Below are 22,375 nucleotides of genomic sequence, written 5' to 3'. Positions count from 1 at the left end.
CAAATTTTTTTTTTGTGACGGAGTTATAAGGGTTAAAAGTTGACCAGCAATTTCTCATTTTTACAACACCATTTTTTTTTAGGGACCACATCTCATTTGAAGTCATTTTGAGGGGTCTATATGATAGAAAATACTCAAGTGTGACACCATTCTAAAAACTGCACCCCTCAAGGTGCTCAAAACCACATTCAAGAAGTTTATTAACCCTTCAGGTGTTTCACAGGAATTTTTGGAATGTTTAAATAAAAATGAACATTTAACTTTTTTTCACACAAAATTTATTTCAGCTCCAATTTGTTTTATTTTACCAAGGGTAACAGGAGAAAATGGACCCCCACAGTTGTTGTACAATTTGTCCTGAGTACGCTGATACCCCATATGTGGGGGTAAACCACTGTTTGGGCGTATGGCAGAGCTCGGAAGGAAAGGAGCGCCATTTGACTTTTCAATGCAAAATTGACTGGAATTGAGATGGGACGCCATGTTGCGTTTGGAGAGCCCCTGATGTGCCTAAACACTGAAACCCCCTACAAGTGACACCATTTTGGAAAGTAGACCCCCTAAGAAACTTATCTTGATGTGTGGTGAGCACTTTGACCCACCAAGTGCTTCACAGAAGTTTATAATGCAGAGCCGTAAAAATAAAAAATCATATTTTTTCACAAAAATGATCTTTTCGCCCCCAATTTTTTATTTTCCCAAGGGTAAGAGAAGAAATTGGACCCCAAAAAATGTTGTGCAATTTGTCCTGAGTACGATGATACCCCATATGTGGGTGTAAACCATTGTTTGGGCGCATGGCAGAGCTTGGAAGGGAAGGAGCGCCATTTGACTTTTCAATGCAAAATTGACTGGAATTGAGATGGGACGCCATGTTGCGTTTGGAGAGCCCCTGATGTGCCTAAACATTGAAACTCCCTACAAGTGACACCATTTTGGAAAGTAGACCCCCTAAGGAACTTATCTAGATGTGTGGTGAGCACTTTGACCCACCAAGTGCTTCACAGAAGTTTATAATGCAGAGCCGTAAAAATAAAAAATCATATTTTTTCACAAAAATGATCTTTTCGCCCCCAATTTTTTATTTTCCCAAGGGTAAGAGAAGAAATTGGACCCCAAAAAATGTTGGCCAATTTGTCCTGAGTACGATGATACCCCATATGTGGGTGTAAACCATTGTTTGGGCGCATGGCAGAGCTTGGAAGGGAAGGAGCGCCATTTGACTTTTCAATGCAAAATTGACTGGAATTGAGATGGGACGCCATGTTGCGTTTGGAGAGCCCCTGATGTGCCTAAACATTGAAACTCCCTACAAGTGACACCATTTTGGAAAGTAGACCCCCTAAGGAACTTATATAGATGTGTGGTGAGCACTTTGACCCACCAAGTGCTTCACAGAAGTTTATAATGCAGAGCCGTAAAAATAAAAAATCATATTTTTTCACAAAAATGATCTTTTTGCCCCCAATTTTTTATTTTCCCAAGGGTAAGAGAAGAAATTGGACCCCAAAAAATGTTGGCCAATTTGTCCTGAGTACGCTGATACCCCATATGTGGGTGTAAACCATTGTTTGGGCGCATGGCAGAGCTTGGAAGGGAAGGAGCGCCATTTGACTTTTCAATGCAAAATTGACTGGAATTGAGATGGGACGCCATGTTGCGTTTGGAGAGCCCCTGATGTGCCTAAACATTGAAACTCCCTACAAGTGACACCATTTTGGAAAGTAGACCCCCTAAGGATCTTATCTAGATGTGTTTTGAGAGCTTTGAACCCCCAAGTGTTTCACTACAGATTATAACGCAGAGCCGTGAAAATAATTTTTATTTTTTTTCTCAAAAATGATTTTTTAGCACCCAGCTTTGTATTTTTACAAGGGTAACAGAATAAATTGGACCCCAAAATTTGTTTTCCAATTTGTCCTGAGTACGCTGATACCCCATATGTGGGGGGGAACCACTGTTTGGGCGCATGACAGAGCTCGGAATCGAAGGAGCGCCATTTGGAATGCAGACTTAAATGGATTGGTCAGCAGCCGTCACGTTGCATTTGCAGAGCCCCTGATGTACCCAAACAGTACAAACCCCCCACAAGTGACCCCATATTGGAAACTAGACCTCCCAAGGAACTTATCTAGATGTGTTTTGAGAACTTTGAACCCCCAAGTGTTTCACTAAAGTTTATAGCGCAAAGCCGTGAAAATAAAAATTCTTTTTTTTTTTCACAAAAATGATTTTTTAGCCCCCAGTTTTGTATTTTCACAAGGGTAACAGGATAAATTAGACCCCAAAAGTTGTTGTCCAATTTGTCCTGAGTACGCTGATACCCCATATGTGGGGGGGAACCACTGTTTGGGTGCATGACAGAGCTCGGAAGGGAAGGAGCGCCATTTGGAATGCAGACTTAAATGGATTGGTCAGCAGCCGTCACGTTGCATTTGCAGAGCCCCTGATGTACCCAAACAGTACAAACCCCCCACAAGTGACCCCATATTGGAAACTAGACCTCCCAAGGAACTTATCTAGATGTGTTGTGAGAACTTTGAACCCCCAAGTGTTTCACTACAGTTTATAACGCAGAGCCGTGAAAATAAAACATCTTTTTTTTTCCCACAAAAATGATTTTTAGCCCCCCAAATTTTTATTTTCCTAAGGATAACAAGAGAACTTGGACCCCAGAAGTTGTTGTTCAATTTGTCCCGAGTACGCTGATAATACATATGTTGGGGTAAACCCCTTTTTGGGCGCACGGGAGAGCTCGGAAGGGAAGGAGCACTGTTTTACTTTTTCAACGCAGAATTGGCTGGAATTGAGATTGGACGCCATGTCGCGCTTGGAGAGCCCCTGATGTGCCTGGACAGTGGAAACTCCCCAATTCTACCTGAAACCCTAACCCAAACACACCCCTAACCCTAATCCCAACGGTAACCCTAACCACACCCCTAGCCCTGACACACCCATAATTCTAATCCCAACCCTAATCCAAACGTAAATGTAATCCAAACCCTAACCCTAACTCTACCTCCAACCCTAGCCCTAACCCTAACCCTAACCCTAACCCTAAACGTGACTGAAATACGTGGCACTGAAATACGTGGCACTGAAATACGTGGCACTGAAATACGTGGCACTGAAATACGTGGCACTGAAATACGTGGCACTGAAATACGTGGCACTGAAATACGTGGCACTGAAATATGTGATACGTGGCACTGAAATACGTGGCACTGAAATACGTGGCACTGAAATACGTGGCACTGAAATATGTGATACGTGGCACTTAAATACGTGGCACTTAAATACGTGGCACTGAAATACGTGGCACTGAAATACGTGGCACTGAAATACGTGGCACTGAAATACGTGGCACTTAAATACGTGGCACTGAAATACGTGGTACTAAAATATGTGGCACTGAAATACGTGATACGTGGCACTGAAATATGTGGCACTGAAACACGTGGCACTGAAATACGTGATACGTGGCACTGAAATACGTGGCACTGAAATACGTGGCACTGAAATACGTGGCACTGAAATACGTGGCACTATGACTGTCAGAAAATATTCATTAAACGGTTAGGGGTGAGGTTAGGGGTAGAGTTAGGGTTAGGGTTTGGATCCCTTTATCACCTTGATGGTGGTGGGTGGCTTTTCAGTGTGTTTTCTGTTTTTTTTCGATAAAAATGCATGCGTTTTTAACGCAAACAAACGCATGTGCTTAAAAACGCAAGAAAATACTGCAGGTTGTATTTCTGAAAATGAACGCATACAGAAAAAAACCGCATGCGTTTGAAAACGCGACCAAACGCGTACAAAAAAAACGCATGCGTTTTCAATGTTAAATATAGGGACAAAACGCATGCGTTTTTTTGTGCAAAAAACGCTGCAGACAAAAACGCAAGTGTGAAACCAGCGACGCTTTTTATAGCAAAAAAGTTTTTGCGTCTCCACATTTTGAGACCTATAATTTTTCCACATTTTGCTCCACAGTCATGTGAGGTCTTGTTTTTTGCGGGACGAGTTGACGTTTTTATTGGTAACATTTTCGGACACGTGACCGTTTTTGATCGCTTTTTATTCCGATTTTTGTGAGGCAGAATGACCAAAAACCTGCTATTCATGAATTTCTTTTGGGAGAGGCGTTTATACCGTTCCGCGTTTGGTAAAATTGATAAAGCAGTTTTATTCGTCGGGTCAGTACGATTACAGCGATATCTCATTTATATCATTTTTTTATGTTTTGGCGCTTTTATACGATAAAAACTAAAATATAGAAAAAATAATTATTTTGGTATCGCTTTATTCTCAGGACTATAACTTTTTTATTTTTTTGCTGATGATGCTGTATGGCAGCTTGTTTTTTGCGGGACAAGATGACGTTTTCAGCGGTACCATGGATATTTATATCAGTCTTTTTGATCGTGTGTTATTCCACTTTTTGTTCGGCGGTATGGTAATAAAGCGTTGTTTTTTGCCTCGTTTTTTTTTTTTTTTTCTTACGGTGTTTACTGAAGGGGTTAACTAGTGGGGCAGTTTTATAGGTTGGGTCGTTACGGACGCGGCGATACTAAATATGTGTACTTTTATTGTTTTGTTTTTTTTATTTAGATAAAGAAATGTATTTATGGGAATAATATATTTTTTTTTATTATTATTTATTTAGGAATTTTTTTTTTTTTTTTTTACACATGTGGAAAAATTTTTTTTTTACTTTGTCCCAGGGGGGGACATCACAGATCATTGATCTGGCAGTGTGCACAGCACTCTGCCAGATCGACGATCTGCTGTGCAGGGCTGCAGGCTTACCAAGCGTCTGCCCTGAGCAGGCACTCGGTAAGCCACCTCCCTCCCTGCAGGACCCGGATGCCGCGGCCATCTTGGATCCGGGACCTGCGGCGAGGAGGGAGGTAGGAGACCCTCAGAGCAACGCGATCACATCGCGTTGCTCCGGGGGTCTCAGGGAAGCCCGCAGGGAGCCCCCTCCCTGCGCGATGCTTCCCTATACCGCCGGTACACTGCGATCATGTTTGATCGCGGTGTGCCGGGGGTTAATGTGCCGGGGGCGGTCCGTGACCGCTCCTGGCACATAGTGCCGGATGTCAGCTGCGATATGCAGCTGACACCCGGCCGCGATCGGCCGCGCTCCCCCCGTGAGCGCCGCTGATCGGTGATGACGTACTATCCCGTCGGCGGTCATACGGGCCCACCCCACCTCGACGGGATAGTACGTCAGATGTCAGAAAGGGGTTAATATAGCCGGTATTTGCTCAGCTCCTGACTCCTCTCCACACACAATCACACATACAGCATGTATGCGCTGTTGCACTAAGGGGTTGTGCACCTACATTTTTTCATAGTTTTTGAAAGTTTGGTAATTACAGCATAATAAAGGATGGTCATAATGCATGCACAGCAGTGACAGAGCAGAATACCGAAAGAGTTAAAAAGAAAAAAAAATATCTTGTGAACAGCCATATTCTAACATTCATATCATGATTATATTTTGCACAGATGTCCCGTTGTAGGCTGTGATGGTCAAGGCCACATATCTGGAAAATACACGTCTCATCGAAGTGCTTCTGGATGTCCTTTGGCTGCTAAAAGGCAAAAGGAGAGTTCACTAAATGGCTCATCGCTGTTATGGAAGCAAAATAAGCAGGAGCTGCCACACTGCCCACTTCCAGGCTGCAATGGTCTTGGCCATGTCAACAACGTTTTTGTGACGCACAGAAGGTACTTTGCAAACTTTCTATTCTGTTTTAATCTGATATCTGTAATACAAGGAAAGTCCTACAAAATTTTAGTTTTGGGTCTTACAGAGTTGGATTTAGTGAGAAAAGTTTGAACAATACATAGTGGATATTTCTTACATGTGATACATTCATTTAGGTAATTTTTTCTTTGTGTTAGCAATTACTAGCCACAAGGTTCGTGTAGATCTTATAAAAGTTGTCTGGCAGCCAACAAAAAAAATCCCCTAAAGCGAGTAAAAAATGCCTTAACTCATGAGTTTTTGTCAATTAAGTATATTTGTACTTGTATTTCTCACCAAACCCAAAAATAACAGCAACCACTGCCCTTGCCTTCCGCTTCTTATGTGAGGCACTTTATTTTTTAGCAGTTGCCAGTCTCGGGGACCCCGTTTCCCACCCACCCCCATGATTTTCCACCAGTCCCTTATATCTAATAATAAATTTCACAGCACATGAGGTGTAAGGCCTCATTCAGACGTCCGTGAATACTATACATGTTCTATCTGTGATTTTGATGTATACTGCTCGTACCCATTAAAGTCTATGGTGCTATTTACATGTCTATGTTTTTTTGAGGACTGAATATTTTCAAAAAAATCGTGGAAATATATGTCTGTTTTAGGTCAGAGTCAAGGTGGATCAAAATTATCCTTACAGTCCTTGGGTCCATGAATATCACAGACAGAGCATGGATGGCATCAGTGTGCAGTTTGTGTGCTGTCCTTGATTACCATTATAATGGATAAGAGAAGCCTTGTTATTTTACTTATTTTTCATACAAAAAAAAATCACTGATGAAACTGATGGTAAAAACTACACTGATCAAACACTGATGAATATTGGATCCAAAACGCTGATGAAACTCGAATCGTTTGTGACATACAAGAAAAATGAGTGATGTCTGAATAAGACTTAAAGCTTTTTTGGTAATTTTTGGTAATAGAGCAGTGACAAAGAGAAGGGGCTGACTTAGGAACGGAGCAATCACACTGTGGTAATTTGAATCATGATGCGCAGACCCAATCGGGAAAGACAATCTATATCTGTGTGACATTAACTGGAAGAAAAAAGTACACTAATATATACACTTAAATATATTAGAGCCTTGTTTTCTTATGATGAGATGAATTTAAAAAGTCTCTTGACAACCACTTTAAAGTCACCACAATATTATTTGCTGTTTCAAAACAAGAGAGTATCATCCAACCTTCCAAGAAAACATATAAAAGGATGGATCAGAAATTATTATAATTAAAACAATTGATTATATTTTGCCTGAGGACAAATATGTTTTTGCTAAATTCCTGTTATATTAATTTGCTTAATTAGTCCACTAAACTGAAAAAGTTGGAATAAATACTATAGAGAAACGTTTCAAGCGTAAAATGTAACATTGATGTATCGGGTACTTTATTACCGTCATAACTTGGTAACTATTAATGTAGATGCATTTGGCAATCAATGAAAAACACACATTAACCCCTTTACCCCCAAACCTATTTTCACCTTCCTGACCAGGCCAAATTTTACAATTCTGACCAGTGTCAATTTATGTGGTAATAACTCTGGAACATTTCAACATATTTTTTTTCATGACACATTTTACTTTATGTTAGTGGTAAATTTAAGTAAATTTTTTTTGTATTTATTTGTGAAAATACTGAAAGTATGGCGACAATTTTGAAAATGTCATAATTTTTAAATGTTAAATTTTTATACCCTTAAATCACACAAAATAGTTAATAAATACCATTTACCACATGTTTACTTTACATCAGCATCATTTGCTAAACATATTTTTTTTGTTAAGAAGAAGTTAGAAAAATTAAACATTTATCAGCAATATTTCATTTTTACAACAAAATTTACAAAAACTATTTTTTAGTAACTACATCACATTTGAGTGACTTTGAGGGGCCTTTGTGAAAATACCACAAATTACACCATTCTAAAAACTGCACCCTTCAAAGTGCTCAACACCATATTCAGTAAGTTTATTAACCCTCTCAGGTGCTTCACAGGAATTAAAGAAATGTGGAAGAAAAAAAATTAAATATTACTTTTTCCCATAAAAATGATGCTTTAGCCCTAAATTTTGCATTTTTACAAGTGTAACAGGAGAAAAAGGACCATAAAATTTGTTGTGCAATTTTTTCTAAGTATGCCGATACCCTACATGTGGTGGAAAACTACTGTTTGTGTGAACGGCTGGGCTAGAAAGGGAAAGACATTTGAATCTTGGAACAAAAAATTATTGGCTAGAATACATAGTGAGCACAATGTTGTGCTTGCAAAGCCCCTGTTGTACCTAAACAATGTAAAACCCCCACAAGTGACCCCATTTTGGAAACTACAGTACACCCTTTATGGAACTTATCTGTAGAGCAATAAACCCCCAGGTGCTTCATAGAGTTTGATAATGTTCCGTGAGAATAAAAAATCACATATTGCCTTCCAAAATAATAACCCCAAATTGTGCATTTTCACAGGGGTATCATGAAAAAATGGACCATACAATTGGTTGTGCATTTTTCCTGAGTACGTGAATATCCATATGTGGTGGAAAACTACTGTTAGGGTGCACGACGGGGCTCGGAAGGGAAGGAGCACCATTTGATTTCCGGAATGCAAAATTGGCTGTAATAGACAGCAGACCCCATGTTGCGTTTGGAGAGCCCATGATGTGCCTAAAGAGAGGAAACCCCACACAATTGATCACATTTTGGACACTACACCCCTCAAGTACTTATCTAGAGGTCTGGTGAGAAACTTGGACCACAATTGCTTCATAGGCTTTTATAACACTATTCAGCTGTGAAAATAAAAGATCAAATTTTTCACACAAAAATGTTGCTTTAGCCCCTATTTTTGTATTTTCATAAGGCTAACAGGAAAAATGGAAGCCATACTTACTAACACCTGGTCAAAATACTTATGCATTACAGGATGCTGTGGGCCTCAATGATAAAAGGCAGAGACAGTATAGATGAAAAATACTGACAAAACAACCAGTCACCCACCTACTAATCATGGAGGGGGTGGTTGTATATTATGCTACATGCAGACAAATAAGGCTTGTATAGGACACTAGTCACACAGGCAGCCTCAAATGTGATCACAAGGACTAAAGGCCCCGGCACACATAGCGATTTACCAACGATCACGACCAGCGATACGACCTGGCCGTGATCGTTGGTAAGTCGCTGTGTGGTCGCTGGGGAGCTGTTACACAGACAGCTCTCTCCAGCGACCAACGATCAGGGGAACGACTTCGGCATCGTTGAAACTGTCTTCAACGATGCCGAAGTCCCCCTGCAGCACCCGGGTAACCAGGGTAAACATCGGGTTACTAAGCGCAGGGCCGCGCTTAGTAACCTGATGTTTACCCTGGTTACCAAAAAAACAAACAGTACATACTCACCATCTGATGTCCGTCAGGTCCCTTGCCATCTGCTTCCTGCTCTGACTGAGTGCCGCCGTACAGTGAGAGCAGAGCGCAGCGGTGACGTCACCGCTGTGCTGTACTTTCACTTTCACTTTGTGGCGCTCAGTCAGAGCAGGAAGCAGACGGCAAGGGACCTGACGGACATCAGATGGTGAGTATGTACTGTTTGTTTTTTTTGGTAACCAGGGTAAACATCAGGTTACTAAGCGCGGCCCTGCGCTTAGTAACCCGATGTTTACCCTGGTTACCAGTGAAGACATCGCTGGATCGGTGTCACACACACCGATTCAGCGATGTCAGCGGGACCTCAACGACCAAAAAAAGGTCCAGGCCATTCCGACACGACCAGCGATCTCACAGCAGGGGCCTGATCGCTGGTACGTGTCACACATAGCGAGATCGCTACTGAGGTCGCTGTTGCGTCACAAAACTTGTGACTCAGCAGCGATCTCGCTAGCGATCTCGCTATGTGAGACGGGGCCTTATGACATAAATCTAGTAACATATATCTAACAAGACATAAAACAGCACTTTCATAAAAACAATGGACATAGCTCTTGAGATCCATCAAACTTTTGGTGACACTTGTCAGCAGGTCCAACTCAGAGTTTTGCCCACAATTTTGGCTTCTTCTGTTACAAATCCTTTTAAAATACGTTCATATGGATGAAATTCCAGGGTCTATAGCTGAATGTACATTACCTATTTGTTTGAACAAACCATAACACTTCTGCATAGCAGCCTCTTACAAAGAATTTAGTGTACATAGGCCTCACCTCAAAAACTAGTTTTTAGAGGCTGATCATCTGTACTCAAGTTAAAGCAGATATGTCACTAGATTCCACAATACAAACGTCACACGTTATTAAATAGATCTCTTAGACCTAATGTACCTGATGTGTATTTTACAGTTTATCTGGATGCCCTTTAAATGCACAAGCCATAAAGAAAGGGAAACCATCAGAGGAATTATTGAGTGTCAAAATAAAGACAAGTGGAGGTAAGGACATGCTGTGCTTCCATAGTTACAAAATTCATTTCACTCATCTGAATACTTCTCTTTGATTCACGAAAAGGTTTCAGTAAGCTAAAAAAAGCATAAAACATAAATGTATTTCATACTGCCTTTTTTCAATAAAGTTTCTGACATACGCATCTAGTTCTTTATCAGGATGCTTGAAAGCATTGCCTAAGGCTTTACACAGAATGAATCAAAATGATGCAAAGATGTAAATTCTTGGAAACTGTTCGTTATTCTTTTAAGCTTTGTGCTATGCTTCATGAGTTCTATTTCCCAATTATGTGTTCATAAGTATTTATAAGTATTTACAGTATATAGACTATCAAAATCTCAATATCTACGCTGGTTGGTTGTAAGTTTATCTTCTATTCTAAGTCTAAGGACTCATTTAGACAGTAATAACAGAGTGATGTTAGAAAATTATTAAAATACATGCAAGCCGATCCGGGGTTATTTATTGACTTGCTTAGACAGGCCAACCGCACTTTATGTATACAGAACAATCATTGATATGATCGTTCTGTACGCAAACTAAATGTTGTTATTGGCACATGTTATATTAATACAGGAAGATGTCTTACCGAGAACAATGATTTTTAAGCTTGCATAAAAGTCATCTCATACAACAAAGGATCATTTTGCTCATTCCACATTCATCAGGAGATTGTTGGCATTTTTAGACAAAACATAATCTGGAAAATACATTTCTAGAAAAGGTCATTCCTGAGTTTTGGCCTCTCTAATTGGCCCCTACGATGTCTTCCTTCAAATCCGGAAACATTGCAATGATCAGTGACCCAATAACATTGTTCTGTACTCATAACTCAAATTATAGTGCTCATCATTACCTTAGTAAAATGATAACAATAATGATCCATGCATTGCATGGACAGTTTATCAAGGGCACGTGTGGTAATTTCTCCGTGGATTGGTGTAAAAAATACAGTGAATACTTCTTGCCCTGCTACATTACAAAAAATGGCCTTCACCACTACCATCCACAGAACTGCCATTGCCACCTGCAGAGCTCAGACTCTCTGTCATAGCACTTGTTCTTTTTGCCAGACACAGAGTTTCCATAAAATGACAATCACAGAGTGGCAAGTATAGCACACAATACTGTTGTGACCTGTCAGTCAAACAGAGCTGAGAGGGAGAGAAACCACAGGGAGCCTACCCCCCTAAGACCTGTCCATTTAGTCACTTTGTTCCCGACTCCCTGTTGAAAGTATGATTAAAAATACATAGACTGTTCCTACACCAGACATATTCTAACTTAGACTGATGATTTCTGCTGCCTGAACCATGGACAGCATGAAGGAAATACAGACTGCTTCATTACAAATGTTATATCTAATCAAATGTAGCTGTAGAGTAGAGATAAAAGAATCGAGTATAAGATGCACAAATTAAGTTTGGTACCAACTTTTTGACATTTGAGATTTCAAATGCAAACAATTTTTTTTTGTTTCAAACTAATCACCGAGAATGGCTGCCATCATGTACAGATAAGAAAAGGTAAAGAAATTTGATAATATCACGTCAAGCACAACACAACGAGCGTGCTCATAATGCCTTGTAGTTGCCTGACCACATAGCACAGCTAATTATGAGGGATTATTGTCAGAGGTCACTGATAGCTCAGAGCCACTATAAAAGTCCAAGCAGGAGAGGCTGCTGCAATTTTATGGGAAAACATGGATAGACGAGCTCAGTCATAGCTTAATCCTCACAATATGTACTATGTTTATGTTCACATGTTCAGTATTTGGTCAGTATTTTACATCAGTATTTGTAAGCCGAAATCAGGAGTGGAACAATCAGAGGAAATATATAATTGAAACATGTCACCACATCTGTATTCTTACCCACTCTTGGTTTTGACTTACAAGTACTGAGGCAAAAGACTTACCAAATACTCAACATGTGCACATGGCCTAAGTGTGTGAGGAAAACAACAGATGTAATTACAAGAATTTGATAGTGAGACTGGGATAGAGGTGGAGACACTGACACTTTCTAAGGTCACATTCACATGTACAGTATTTGGTCAGTATTTTTACCTCAGTATTTGTAAGCCAAAATTAGAAGTGGAACAATCAGCGGAAAAGTACAATAGAAACACATCACAACTTCTGCATTTTTCACCCACTCCTGGATTTAGCTTACAAATACTGATATAAAATACTGAATGAGTGCCCTTTGAAGAGTAATATTGGACTGGGTAATATGGAAGGAAACACCTATGTCACATTATCTGCATCTAAGGCCTCATTCAGATGCCCATTTTTTTATGTGAGTGGAAAAATGTAACATTTTTTTTCAGTGTTTTGAATCAGATTTTCATCATTGATAGTCATTGTGACAGTTTTTACCACCAGTTTTTCATCAGTGTTTTTTACGTATGCAAAAAAATGCAGAGTTCCTCCTATATATCACAAAGTCAAAAATGGATAACACATGTATTGCACGTTATCTCATAGTCTACGGGTCGAGATTTTCATAGACCCATAGACTTGTATAAGTAATTTTAATCCACGACTCAAAAAATGGCCATAGCTCCGTGATTTTATTTTGCAAACACAGTCCACAAAAAAGATATGTAAACAACATTATATATTATACTAGTTGAAGAGCCTCGCAATATGCATTTTGTACTCCAGTTCTCCTTTGTTTTACACATTGGCAGCAAGGCCAGCCCTGCTGCATAGTCATATGCACCCCAATACACCTTGGAACCCACATACTGGATGGGCCCATGAAAATCCACTTCACAATATGCATTTTGTACTCCCATACTTCTTTGTTTTACACATTGGCTGCAATGCCAGCCCTGCTGCATAGTCAGTCATGTGCACCTCATTACGCCTTGTAACCCACATACTGGATGGGCCCATGAAAATCCACTTCACAATATTCATTTTGTACTCCCGTACTCCTATGTTTTACACATTACCAGCAAGGCCAGCCCTGCAGCATAGTCATATGCACCCCATTACGCCTTAGAACTCACATACTGGATCGGCCCATGAAAATCCACTTGTATTTTTTAATGGTATGATGGTTCCCTCTTTACAGATTTATTGACAGGAGAATTTGCCATAATTTTATTTGCCATGTTTTTAACATTAAGGTTCAGATACAGCTTTAAATAAGGCTAATACTTGCAATACAACGCAATTTTATTGCAAACTACAAAATTCAAGGAATAGTTTGATTGAATAATGTGAGTGCGTACACTTTTGTATATGTTAACATACACAGGTTAATAAGTACATATAAAGATTAAATACATATAGTGATTACGTATATACTAAGTATACTATAGTATACTTACATCATCCACAAGAGGCTTTTAAACATCATCCGTCTGGAATATCAGAGAAGCAACATCAAGACAGAGAACCCCTGGGAGATTACTTACACTGCATGGGCATCCCCAATTATGCAGGCATCAGCACACTGTACATGTACAGGTACCCCAGGTTTGGCAATCTGTCTTAGTCATGTTTCTCTGGTCTTATATAGTGATTTACACTATGTAGTAGCTCTAGTTTCACCCAGCCCTTCAATTGGCCAGCTTTCAAGGTTGTATGAAACTGAGATATCATGGAGTCATCAGACGAGGGGCCAAAAAACCCTAGAAAATAAAAGCCACAAGGATTTAGATCAAACCACCACAGGCAGAGCTTCAGTAAACTTTAATGTTTTACAATGACAAACAGAAAACATATAGATGCTTAGAACTGTTTGTGAAGTGAATAAACAAACATTTCTCAAGATTGTGTCACTATGAGCATTGTCTGTCACATCTGTAAATGTGTTACAAGAAACGCAGCTATGTGATTGTCTGAATGCATTCGGTATACAGTATTTTAATCTGGATTCCAAATGCCATTTGTATATTCGCCATTTGTGCATTTGAGGCGGCCAAAGTTATGGCTCTCAAGGAGAGAAACTAATATAGTCGACAAAGAAATATTTGTAATGAACTTCTGAGCCAAACTAACAGCATTGTTTTATCAAATTTATATGAAGTGTATTGTGTCCAATGTGAGCAACGAGGCAACACAAAAAGAAGCTTTTCAAGTGAGCTCTTTAAGGTACACAAATGTTATGAAGTCTCTGCCAACAAGGATTTAGTTTCACCAATGGGGGCTACCTTAAAAATATACTACTGCCATCACAGCCCCTCTTGCTCAAAATTCTGTGGCCTATAAAAGTACAGAACACGTTCACCCAGGTCATGTCATCGGAGATAACGAAGAGACATTGCAGGAACAGAGTTAAGAAAAAGGCCCAATGTAGGGGTGTGGGTCTCAGAAACTTGTAATGGAGGGCATGAGCTGACAAACATTTCCCCAATGTGGGGTCCTTTTTTACTAAGTAAAATAGTGCCATCACAGCCCCCTTTGTTATGATCCGGTGACCTTGGAGCCGCATGAGAGACTTTCTCAGGAGTAGGTGGTACCTGTACTGACTGCAAACCCTAAACTAACACCGCAACTAGAAGTAGCCGTGGGATGTATCTAACACGTCCTAGACACCTCGACACAGCCGGAGGACTAAATACCCCTATAGATGGAAATGGGAATTCTATCTTACCTCAGAGCAGAACCCCAGAGGATAGGCAGCCCACCACAAATATTGACTGTGAGTATAAGAGGAAAAACACACGCAGGCAGAAAAACAGGATTTAGCAAAAGAGGCACTTCTAGCTAAACAGAAAAGGATAGGACAGAATACTAAGCGGTCAGTATTAAAATCCTAAAAATATCCACAGCAGATAATACAAATAAACTACATCTAACTAAAGACATAGAAAGTAAATCTGCATCTACTGAGAATCCAGCATGACTGAAAAATCCAAACAAAGTCTAAGCTGGACAAAAACACAATGAATTGCACTGAATTGCAAAGCACACTGCATGTGTGCACAGAGACAAAAAACCAGACACTTATCTTAGCTGAATTGGCAGCAGGGCATGAGGAGCCAGAGAGAGATGAAATCCCTCCAAGTACAATGGACAACTGGCGAGGACTCATGGATCCTGCACACATAAATACCTAATAGAGCTGAAATCAGCAGAAACACTTGCCCAGGATTACAAACCCAAGACAACTGCACTACCACCAACAACCACCGGAGGGAGCCCAAAGAGCAGAATTCACAACACCCCTTGCCCAAAACTCACAGTACAGAGCACGTTCACCCTGGTCATCTAGTGGCAGTTAAAGGACACATTGCAGGAGACAGAGTTAAGAAGTAGGCCAAATGTAATGCCCAATTCCCCAATGTGGGGTCCTTTTTTACTAAATAAAATAGTGCCATCACAGCCCTCTTGCCCAAAATTCACCGTACAGAGCATATTCACCCTGGTCATATAGTGGCAGATAAAGGACACATTGCAGGAGACAGAGTTGAGAAGTAGGGAGCTGACAAACAATTCCCCAAATGGGGGACCTTTTTTAATAAATAAAATAGTGCCATCACAGCCCCCTTGCCCAAAATTCACCGGCCTATAACAGTATAGAGCACATTCACCCTGGTCATCTAGTGGTTCTGGATGAAGAGGATGAGGATAAGGAGGAGGATAAGAACAAACAGACCAAATCTGGAAGCTTATACCCATGTGTGGTTGTGAAGAGGTGCATGAGAATACACCTCCCCAAAACAGAGAATGTATTTGAGGATATGTTTCGCTGTTTTCACTTGGTGGTGTACAGAAGTCTTTCCCAATCCAGCCCTTGTTCATTTTTATAAGAGTCAGCCTGTCAGCATTTTCCATTGACAGGCTGATGCGCTTCTCTGTTATAATTCCACCAGCGGCACTAAAAACCCGCTCTGACAGAACGCTAGCAGCAGGGCAGGCCAGGATCTCCAAGGCCTAGAGAGCCAGTTCATGCTACGTGTCCAGCTTAGATACCCAATAATTAAAAGGCACAGAAGAATGACGGAGGACGTTTGTACGATCTGCAAGGTACTCCCTCACCATCTTCACAAACATTGCACTTCTTGTGACAGCACCCCTTGCCTCTGTGCCATCACGATGGGAGGGTCTGAGAAAACTGTCCCAGAACTTTGCCATTGTTCACCTGCCTGAGCTGGATTGTACTCCAGTCTCTCTCGCTTGGACGCCTTGGTTGTACAACAAACTCTGACGTCTGCTGCCAGTGTTCTCACATGGGAATTTTCTAAGTAATTTTGCTACAATGGCCCTCTGGTACTGCAACATTTTAGTACACCTCTCTGCCTCTTGCAGAAGAGATTGAAAGTTCTCCTTGTAGTGTGGGTCTAGAAGTGTCACCAACCAGTAATGAGTGTCACCCAAAATTTTTAGAATGCTAGGGTCCCATGAAATGCAGCACAACATAAAGTCAGCCATGCTTGCCAGACTGCTAACAGGCAAGACTTCCATGTCCTCACCAACAGGATGGCTGGCTATGATGTCCTCCTCTTCCTCATCCTTCTCCTCCTCCCTGTCCTCAGGCCAGCTATGCTGAACAGACGGTATAACAGCTGTGCTTGTAGTACCGTCTATAGCGCATGAAAGTAGCTCCTGTTCTTCCTCCTCCTCCTCATTTCCAACCAATCCACGTTGAGAAGACATGAGGCTGGGCTGAGTGTAATCCCCCTGTATGGTTCCTTGCTCCATGTCCTCATGCTCTGCCTGCAATGCATCCTCTTTAATTGTGAGCAGAAAGGTTTTCAGAATGCTGAGAAGCGGGATGGGGATGCTAATTATGGTGTCATAGCCGCTCACCATCTTGGTGCAGTCCTCAGAGTTTTGGAGGATGGTACATATGTCTGACATCCATGACCATTCCTGAGGTCTTATGTGTGGAGTCTGAACTGTATATCGACAGCCTTGTTGATGTTCGTAGTCAACAACTGCCCTCTTCTGCTCACAAATCCATTCCAACATATGCAGCGCAGAGTTCCAGTGTGTGGGGACATCACACACCAGTCATTGAGCTGGAAGCTGCAAACGCTGAAGCACGGCAAGGGCGGCTGACGCTGTAGCTTACTTTCTAAAATGGTCATACAGATGTAGTACTTTCACTAGCAGATCTGGCAGCTCTGGGTAGCTTGTCAGAAAACATTGAACCACGAGGTTAAACACATGGGCCAGGCAAGGTATGTGTGTGAGCTCACCTTGCCTGAGAGCTGCCACCAGGTTACGGCCATTGTCACACATGACCATGCCTGGCTGTAGGTTCAGCGGTGTCATCCAAATATCTCACTGCTCCATCACCGCTGTCCAGAACTCTTCTGTATTGTGCGGTTTGTCACCTATACAGATTAGCTTCAGCACAGCCTGTTGCCGCTTGGCTGAGGCAGTGCTGTAGTGCTTCCAGCTTCTGAATGATGTGTTGATTTCAGAGATGGAGGATGAAGAGGAGGAGGAGGTGCAGGAGCTGTAGACTGTGGGGGCAACCCTGATTGATGTAGGGCCAGCAATCCTTGGTGTGGGGAGGATGTGTTCCATCCCAAGGTCCGACTGGGTCCCAGCTTCCATTATGTTAACCCAGTGTGCCATCAGTGAGATGTACCGTCCCTGCCCACAACCACTTGTCCACATGTCCATGGTTAGGTGGACTTTCCCTGTAACAGCATTGCTGTGGGCACGGGTAATGTTGTGGGACACATGCTGGTGTAATGCTGGTACGGCACACTGGGAGAAATAGTGGCGACTGGGGACCGAGTACCTTGGGACAGCTGCCGCCATCAGGTTGCAGAAAGCTTCTGTCTCAAAGAGCCTAAAAGGCAACATTTTGAGCACAAGCAGAAGAGAAATGTTAGAATTTAGCACTGTGGCCTGTGGGGCGTTGGCTGGGTATTTCTGCTTGCGTTCCAAAGACTGGGGTATAGACAGCTGAAGGCTGTGTTGGGACAAGGATGTGGACGGGCTTGATGATGGTGCTGCTTGACTGTGGGCAACAACAGATGCAGGGCTAGAGGCATCTTCACATGCACAGTGTACTGGGGATTGGCTTCTACGCAAAACAGTGGAAGAAGCAGTGGTGTGACCTGCAGACAGTGGTCCTGGAGCCTGGGGTTTGGCCCACAAAGTCGTGTGCTTTACTGCCATGTGCCTGATGATGCTAGTGGTGGTCAGGCTGGTTGTATTGCTACCCCTGCTGATGCGAGCATGGCAGGTGCTGCAAATGGCCTGTATGGGGTTATCGGCAGAGTCTTTAAAAAATAACCAGACTCCGGAAGATCTAACAGTTGGAATGGCAACTTCCCTCATGTTGGTGTTACTGGGAACGGATGCACACCTTCTGTCTGTGGCCACCACACTGCTTCTTTCTGCCTGTTGGGGTGATATGCCTCCTTCTCCATGTGTGCTGCTGCCCTCGCTCTGCATGTCCTCCTGCCAAGTAGGGTCAGTCACATGGTCATCCACCACCTTGTCTTCCACATCCGCACCCTGCTCCTCCTGACTTTCTGGCAATTGTGTCTCATCATTGTCCACCTCTTCTGACACTTTCCCACCATCACCTTCATGTGACCGGGGCTGGTCAAAGCTTTGGGCATCTCTACATGCGATCTCAGCTGTCACCACTTCAAGTTGACCGGCCGAGAGTTCGGAATCTTGGAATGGAAAACTGAACAGCTCTTCAGAGTGTCCAAGTGTGGGATCAGTTGTCTCAGGGAACGCGGCATGGTGGAAGGAAGAAGGATCAGGGTGAGAAATATCCAGGCCACACTCACGGCTACTCAGACTTGACCGTGTGGAAGACATGGTGGTGGTGGCTAAGTGACTGGAAGCATTATCCACTATCCAACCAACAAACGTTTCACACTGCTCTGGCTTCAATAGTGGTGTGCTGTGGTCCCCTAGAAACTGGGACAAGAAGGTCGAGCAAGAAGATGTGGGTCTTTGTTGTGGCCCACTTTCACCTTGGCCACGGCCTCATCCTCTGCATGCATCACATCCACTTCCCCATCCCTTGCCTTACCCATTTTAAATGGACTACTGCATTATTTCAAAAGCTAAACACAAATGTATTTATTAGGAGCGATATCTGATCAGTATGCCTGCAAATCTACGATTTCTCAAACACAAACACCAGGCAGGCCTCAGCCTGACATAACAGGCTGTATGCTATTTTTTGGGTTTTTTGTGAATTTAATTTATGCAAAATAGTGCTGTATATAATTAGAATAACAGACAGGAAAAAAGAGGGAAACCAGCCTACAATGCCCAAACTTGGAGCATGCAGAAATATGAGGCCTGTCATGGAAATACCACACTGCCAAATATGTGGCCTGTATTTTTTAAAGGGAACCTGTCACCCCCAAAATCGAGGGTGAGCTAAACCCACCAGCATCAGGGGCTTATCTACAGCATTCTGTAATGCTGTAGATAAGCCCCCGATGTATCCTAAAAGATAAGAAAGAGGTTAGATTATACTCACCCAGGGGAAGTCCCGGTCCCGGGTCCCCGTCCGATGGGTGTTGCGGTCTGGCGCCTCCCATCTTCATCAGATGACGTCCTCTTCTGGCCTTCATGCTGTGGCTCCAGCGGCCAAGCAAATCACTGCATGACCACAACAAAGATGGCTGCGGCATTTCATGGCCTGGCTGACAATCCCTGCAGCATGATTGGGTCTCTAAAGTCTGCCAAAAATGCTGGGTGGAGACACCAGTCACCGACGAATAATCTTGGAAATGCTCGGTGCTCGGCAAGTACACCGAGTACATTGATACCCGGGCGAGTAACGAGTAGTGGCGAGCACTTTCACTCATCACTAATAATGTCACTTTGAGGTAATAAGTCTGGGATGCTTCAATGTGTCCCAGTGTTTCTTCATGACATACTGCACTTCATGATAGTGGTAAATTTAGGTCTGTATTTTTTTGTGTTTATTTGTGAAAATTTAAAAATTTTGATGAAACTTTCACAATTTTAATATTTTTTATTTTTACTCCCTGAAACCAGCTAATTATACCACACAAAACAGTTAATAAATAACATTTACCACACGTCTACTTTACATCAGCATCATTTTTTAAACATAATTTAGAAGATTTAAACATTTATTGGGTCCTGATGTTGTTGCTGGTCAGAGCTATCACTCTGTACCGGGATCCCAGTGCTTGCAGGACTCTGTGGGTCCTGAATGCTGCAGACCACTGACCATAGAAAAAACGTCGGCGCTGCACAAAGCACAGCAAGGGCTTACATTTATTTACGTCTGGCTGTCATGAAGGGTTTAAGAAAGGATTGTAATTCTTCATGACTAGAGGAGGAAATATTTTCCTTCAAGAAGTCAGATCTAATATTTCTTACTTATAATGTGTCAGTACGATGCAAACGAGTTTATTAAAAGTTCACGCTGAGGCAGAACAGAAGCAACGATTATTGGCTGACCATGTCACTTTCCGTACCTTTAATTGTAAGCAGCCCAGGGAAGAATTCACCATTAATGCATTATTATTACTAATATTATTATTTATACTATTAGTATTTAAAAAAAAATCAGACAACTAACTGAGTAAAAAATATCAATTAGGCATCACGGACATTTTGTGCTGAATTGGGTCACTTCATGAACCATATGCATCTAGGCCACACAGAAGGGAATGTGTCACAATTAGAAAACAGCTTTATTTTAAATGACATCCTGAACTCAACCACTCAAGTATTTTAAAGGGAACCTATCACCCCGTTTTTTTCGGTATGAGATAAAAATACTGTTAAATATGGCCTGAGCTGTGCATTACAATAGTGTAGTTTGTGGACCCCGATTCCCCACCTATGCTGCCGAAATACGTTACCAAAGTAGTCGTTTTCGCCTGTCAATCAGGCTGGTCAGGTCAGATGGGCGTGGTGTCTTCCCCCAGATATTGCGTAGTTTTCCGTTGGTGGCGTAGTGGTGTGCGCATGTCCAAGGTCCCGAATCCTGCACAGGGGTGTGAAAATAGCAGCGATGTCCGTTATTCCATTGGTGGTCGGTGGGCGCGGCCATCTTGCTTTGACCGCGCGTGCGCAGAAGCGGCGCTCTGCTGGCCGCGGCTTCAGGAAAATGGCCGCGGGCATCCGCGCGTGCGCAGATGGCTATCGCGGTGGCCATTTTCGTGAAGCCGCGGCCAGCAGAGCGCCGCTTCTGCGCACGCGCGGCCAAAGCAAGATGGCCGCGCCCACCGACCACCAATGGAATAACGGACATCGCTGCTATTTTCACACCCCTGTGCAGGATTCGGGACCTTGGACATGCGCACACCACTACGCCACCAACGGAAAACTACGCAATATCTGGGGGAAGACACCACGCCCATCTGACCTGACCAGCCTGATTGACAGGCGAAAACGACTACTTTGGTAACGTATTTCGGCAGCATAGGTGGGGAATCGGGGTCCACAAACTACACTATTGTAATGCACAGCTCAGGCCCTATTTAACAGTATTTTTATCTCATACCGAAAAAACGGGGTGATAGGTTCCCTTTAAGGCTGTGTGCAAGAGCAAATGAACATTCTGAATATTACTTACACCTCATGTCTCATTCACATCATGTTCTGTAATAGCAGATATTCCATTTACACCTCACACACATCACCTTTCGTAATAATAAGAATAAAGGATTTGAAAATAACTGTTCATAAAATATAAATATTTTAATGTACCAGCAGGCATAGAGAATGGGGATGATATCAGGAATTTAGATGAAGAGATCAAAGAATTGAATGAATCAAATTTGAAGATAGAAGCTGACATGATGAAACTTCAAACCCAGGTTAGAATACACTTCTAGTAATTCTGTCTAAATAAACTTGGAAACCTGTGGTTTAATAAAAAAACAAAAAAGAAAAAAAGACATGCTAAAAAATATGCACTTTACAATTGTGTACCCAGGATACACTAAGCATTCTATATCATTATATATACAGTGATGTACCGTATTTTTCAGATTATAAAATGCACTTATAAGGGTGCGGATATACCTTACCGACCGTGGTGGAGCAGGGTCCCAGGGTCGCCAGTGGAGGAGGCAAGAGTGGAGCGTTGCTGCAGGCCGCAGGATGATGAGGAGGGGGTGTTTGGATGTGTGGTGCGGCGCACCGCTGCGGGTGTTCATCTCCCGAGATCTTGGTGCCGAGATCTCCATCTGTGCATGCGCTGTCCCCTGCCGGCAGCCATTTT

At 42.3% G+C, this 22,375-nt stretch overlaps 1 protein-coding gene across 3 annotated transcripts in view; it reads left to right on the top strand.

The window, feature by feature from the left end:
• The window catches only part of ST18 (ST18 C2H2C-type zinc finger transcription factor), a 447,256-nt gene that overhangs the window by 396,740 nt on the left and 28,141 nt on the right, over positions 1-22,375 (top strand). For 2 of the 3 annotated variants that reach the window (XM_077270486.1, XM_077270485.1), the window contains exons 19-20: positions 5,512-5,733; positions 10,110-10,198. In XM_077270486.1, coding sequence (XP_077126601.1) covers positions 5,512-5,733; positions 10,110-10,198 — 311 coding nt within the window. Of the gene's footprint in view, positions 1-5,511; positions 5,734-10,109; positions 10,199-21,864; positions 21,969-22,375 lie in introns of all 3 variants that reach the window. The other variant, XM_077270483.1, reaches the window with a different exon arrangement.

The sequence above is a fragment of the Ranitomeya variabilis genome, chromosome 6 (assembly GCF_051348905.1).
Source record: "Ranitomeya variabilis isolate aRanVar5 chromosome 6, aRanVar5.hap1, whole genome shotgun sequence".
NCBI classification, from domain to species: Eukaryota; Metazoa; Chordata; class Amphibia; order Anura; family Dendrobatidae; genus Ranitomeya; species Ranitomeya variabilis.
The sequence above is the reverse complement of the archived record's forward strand: the minus strand, read 5'-3'. Positions and strand labels throughout refer to the sequence as shown.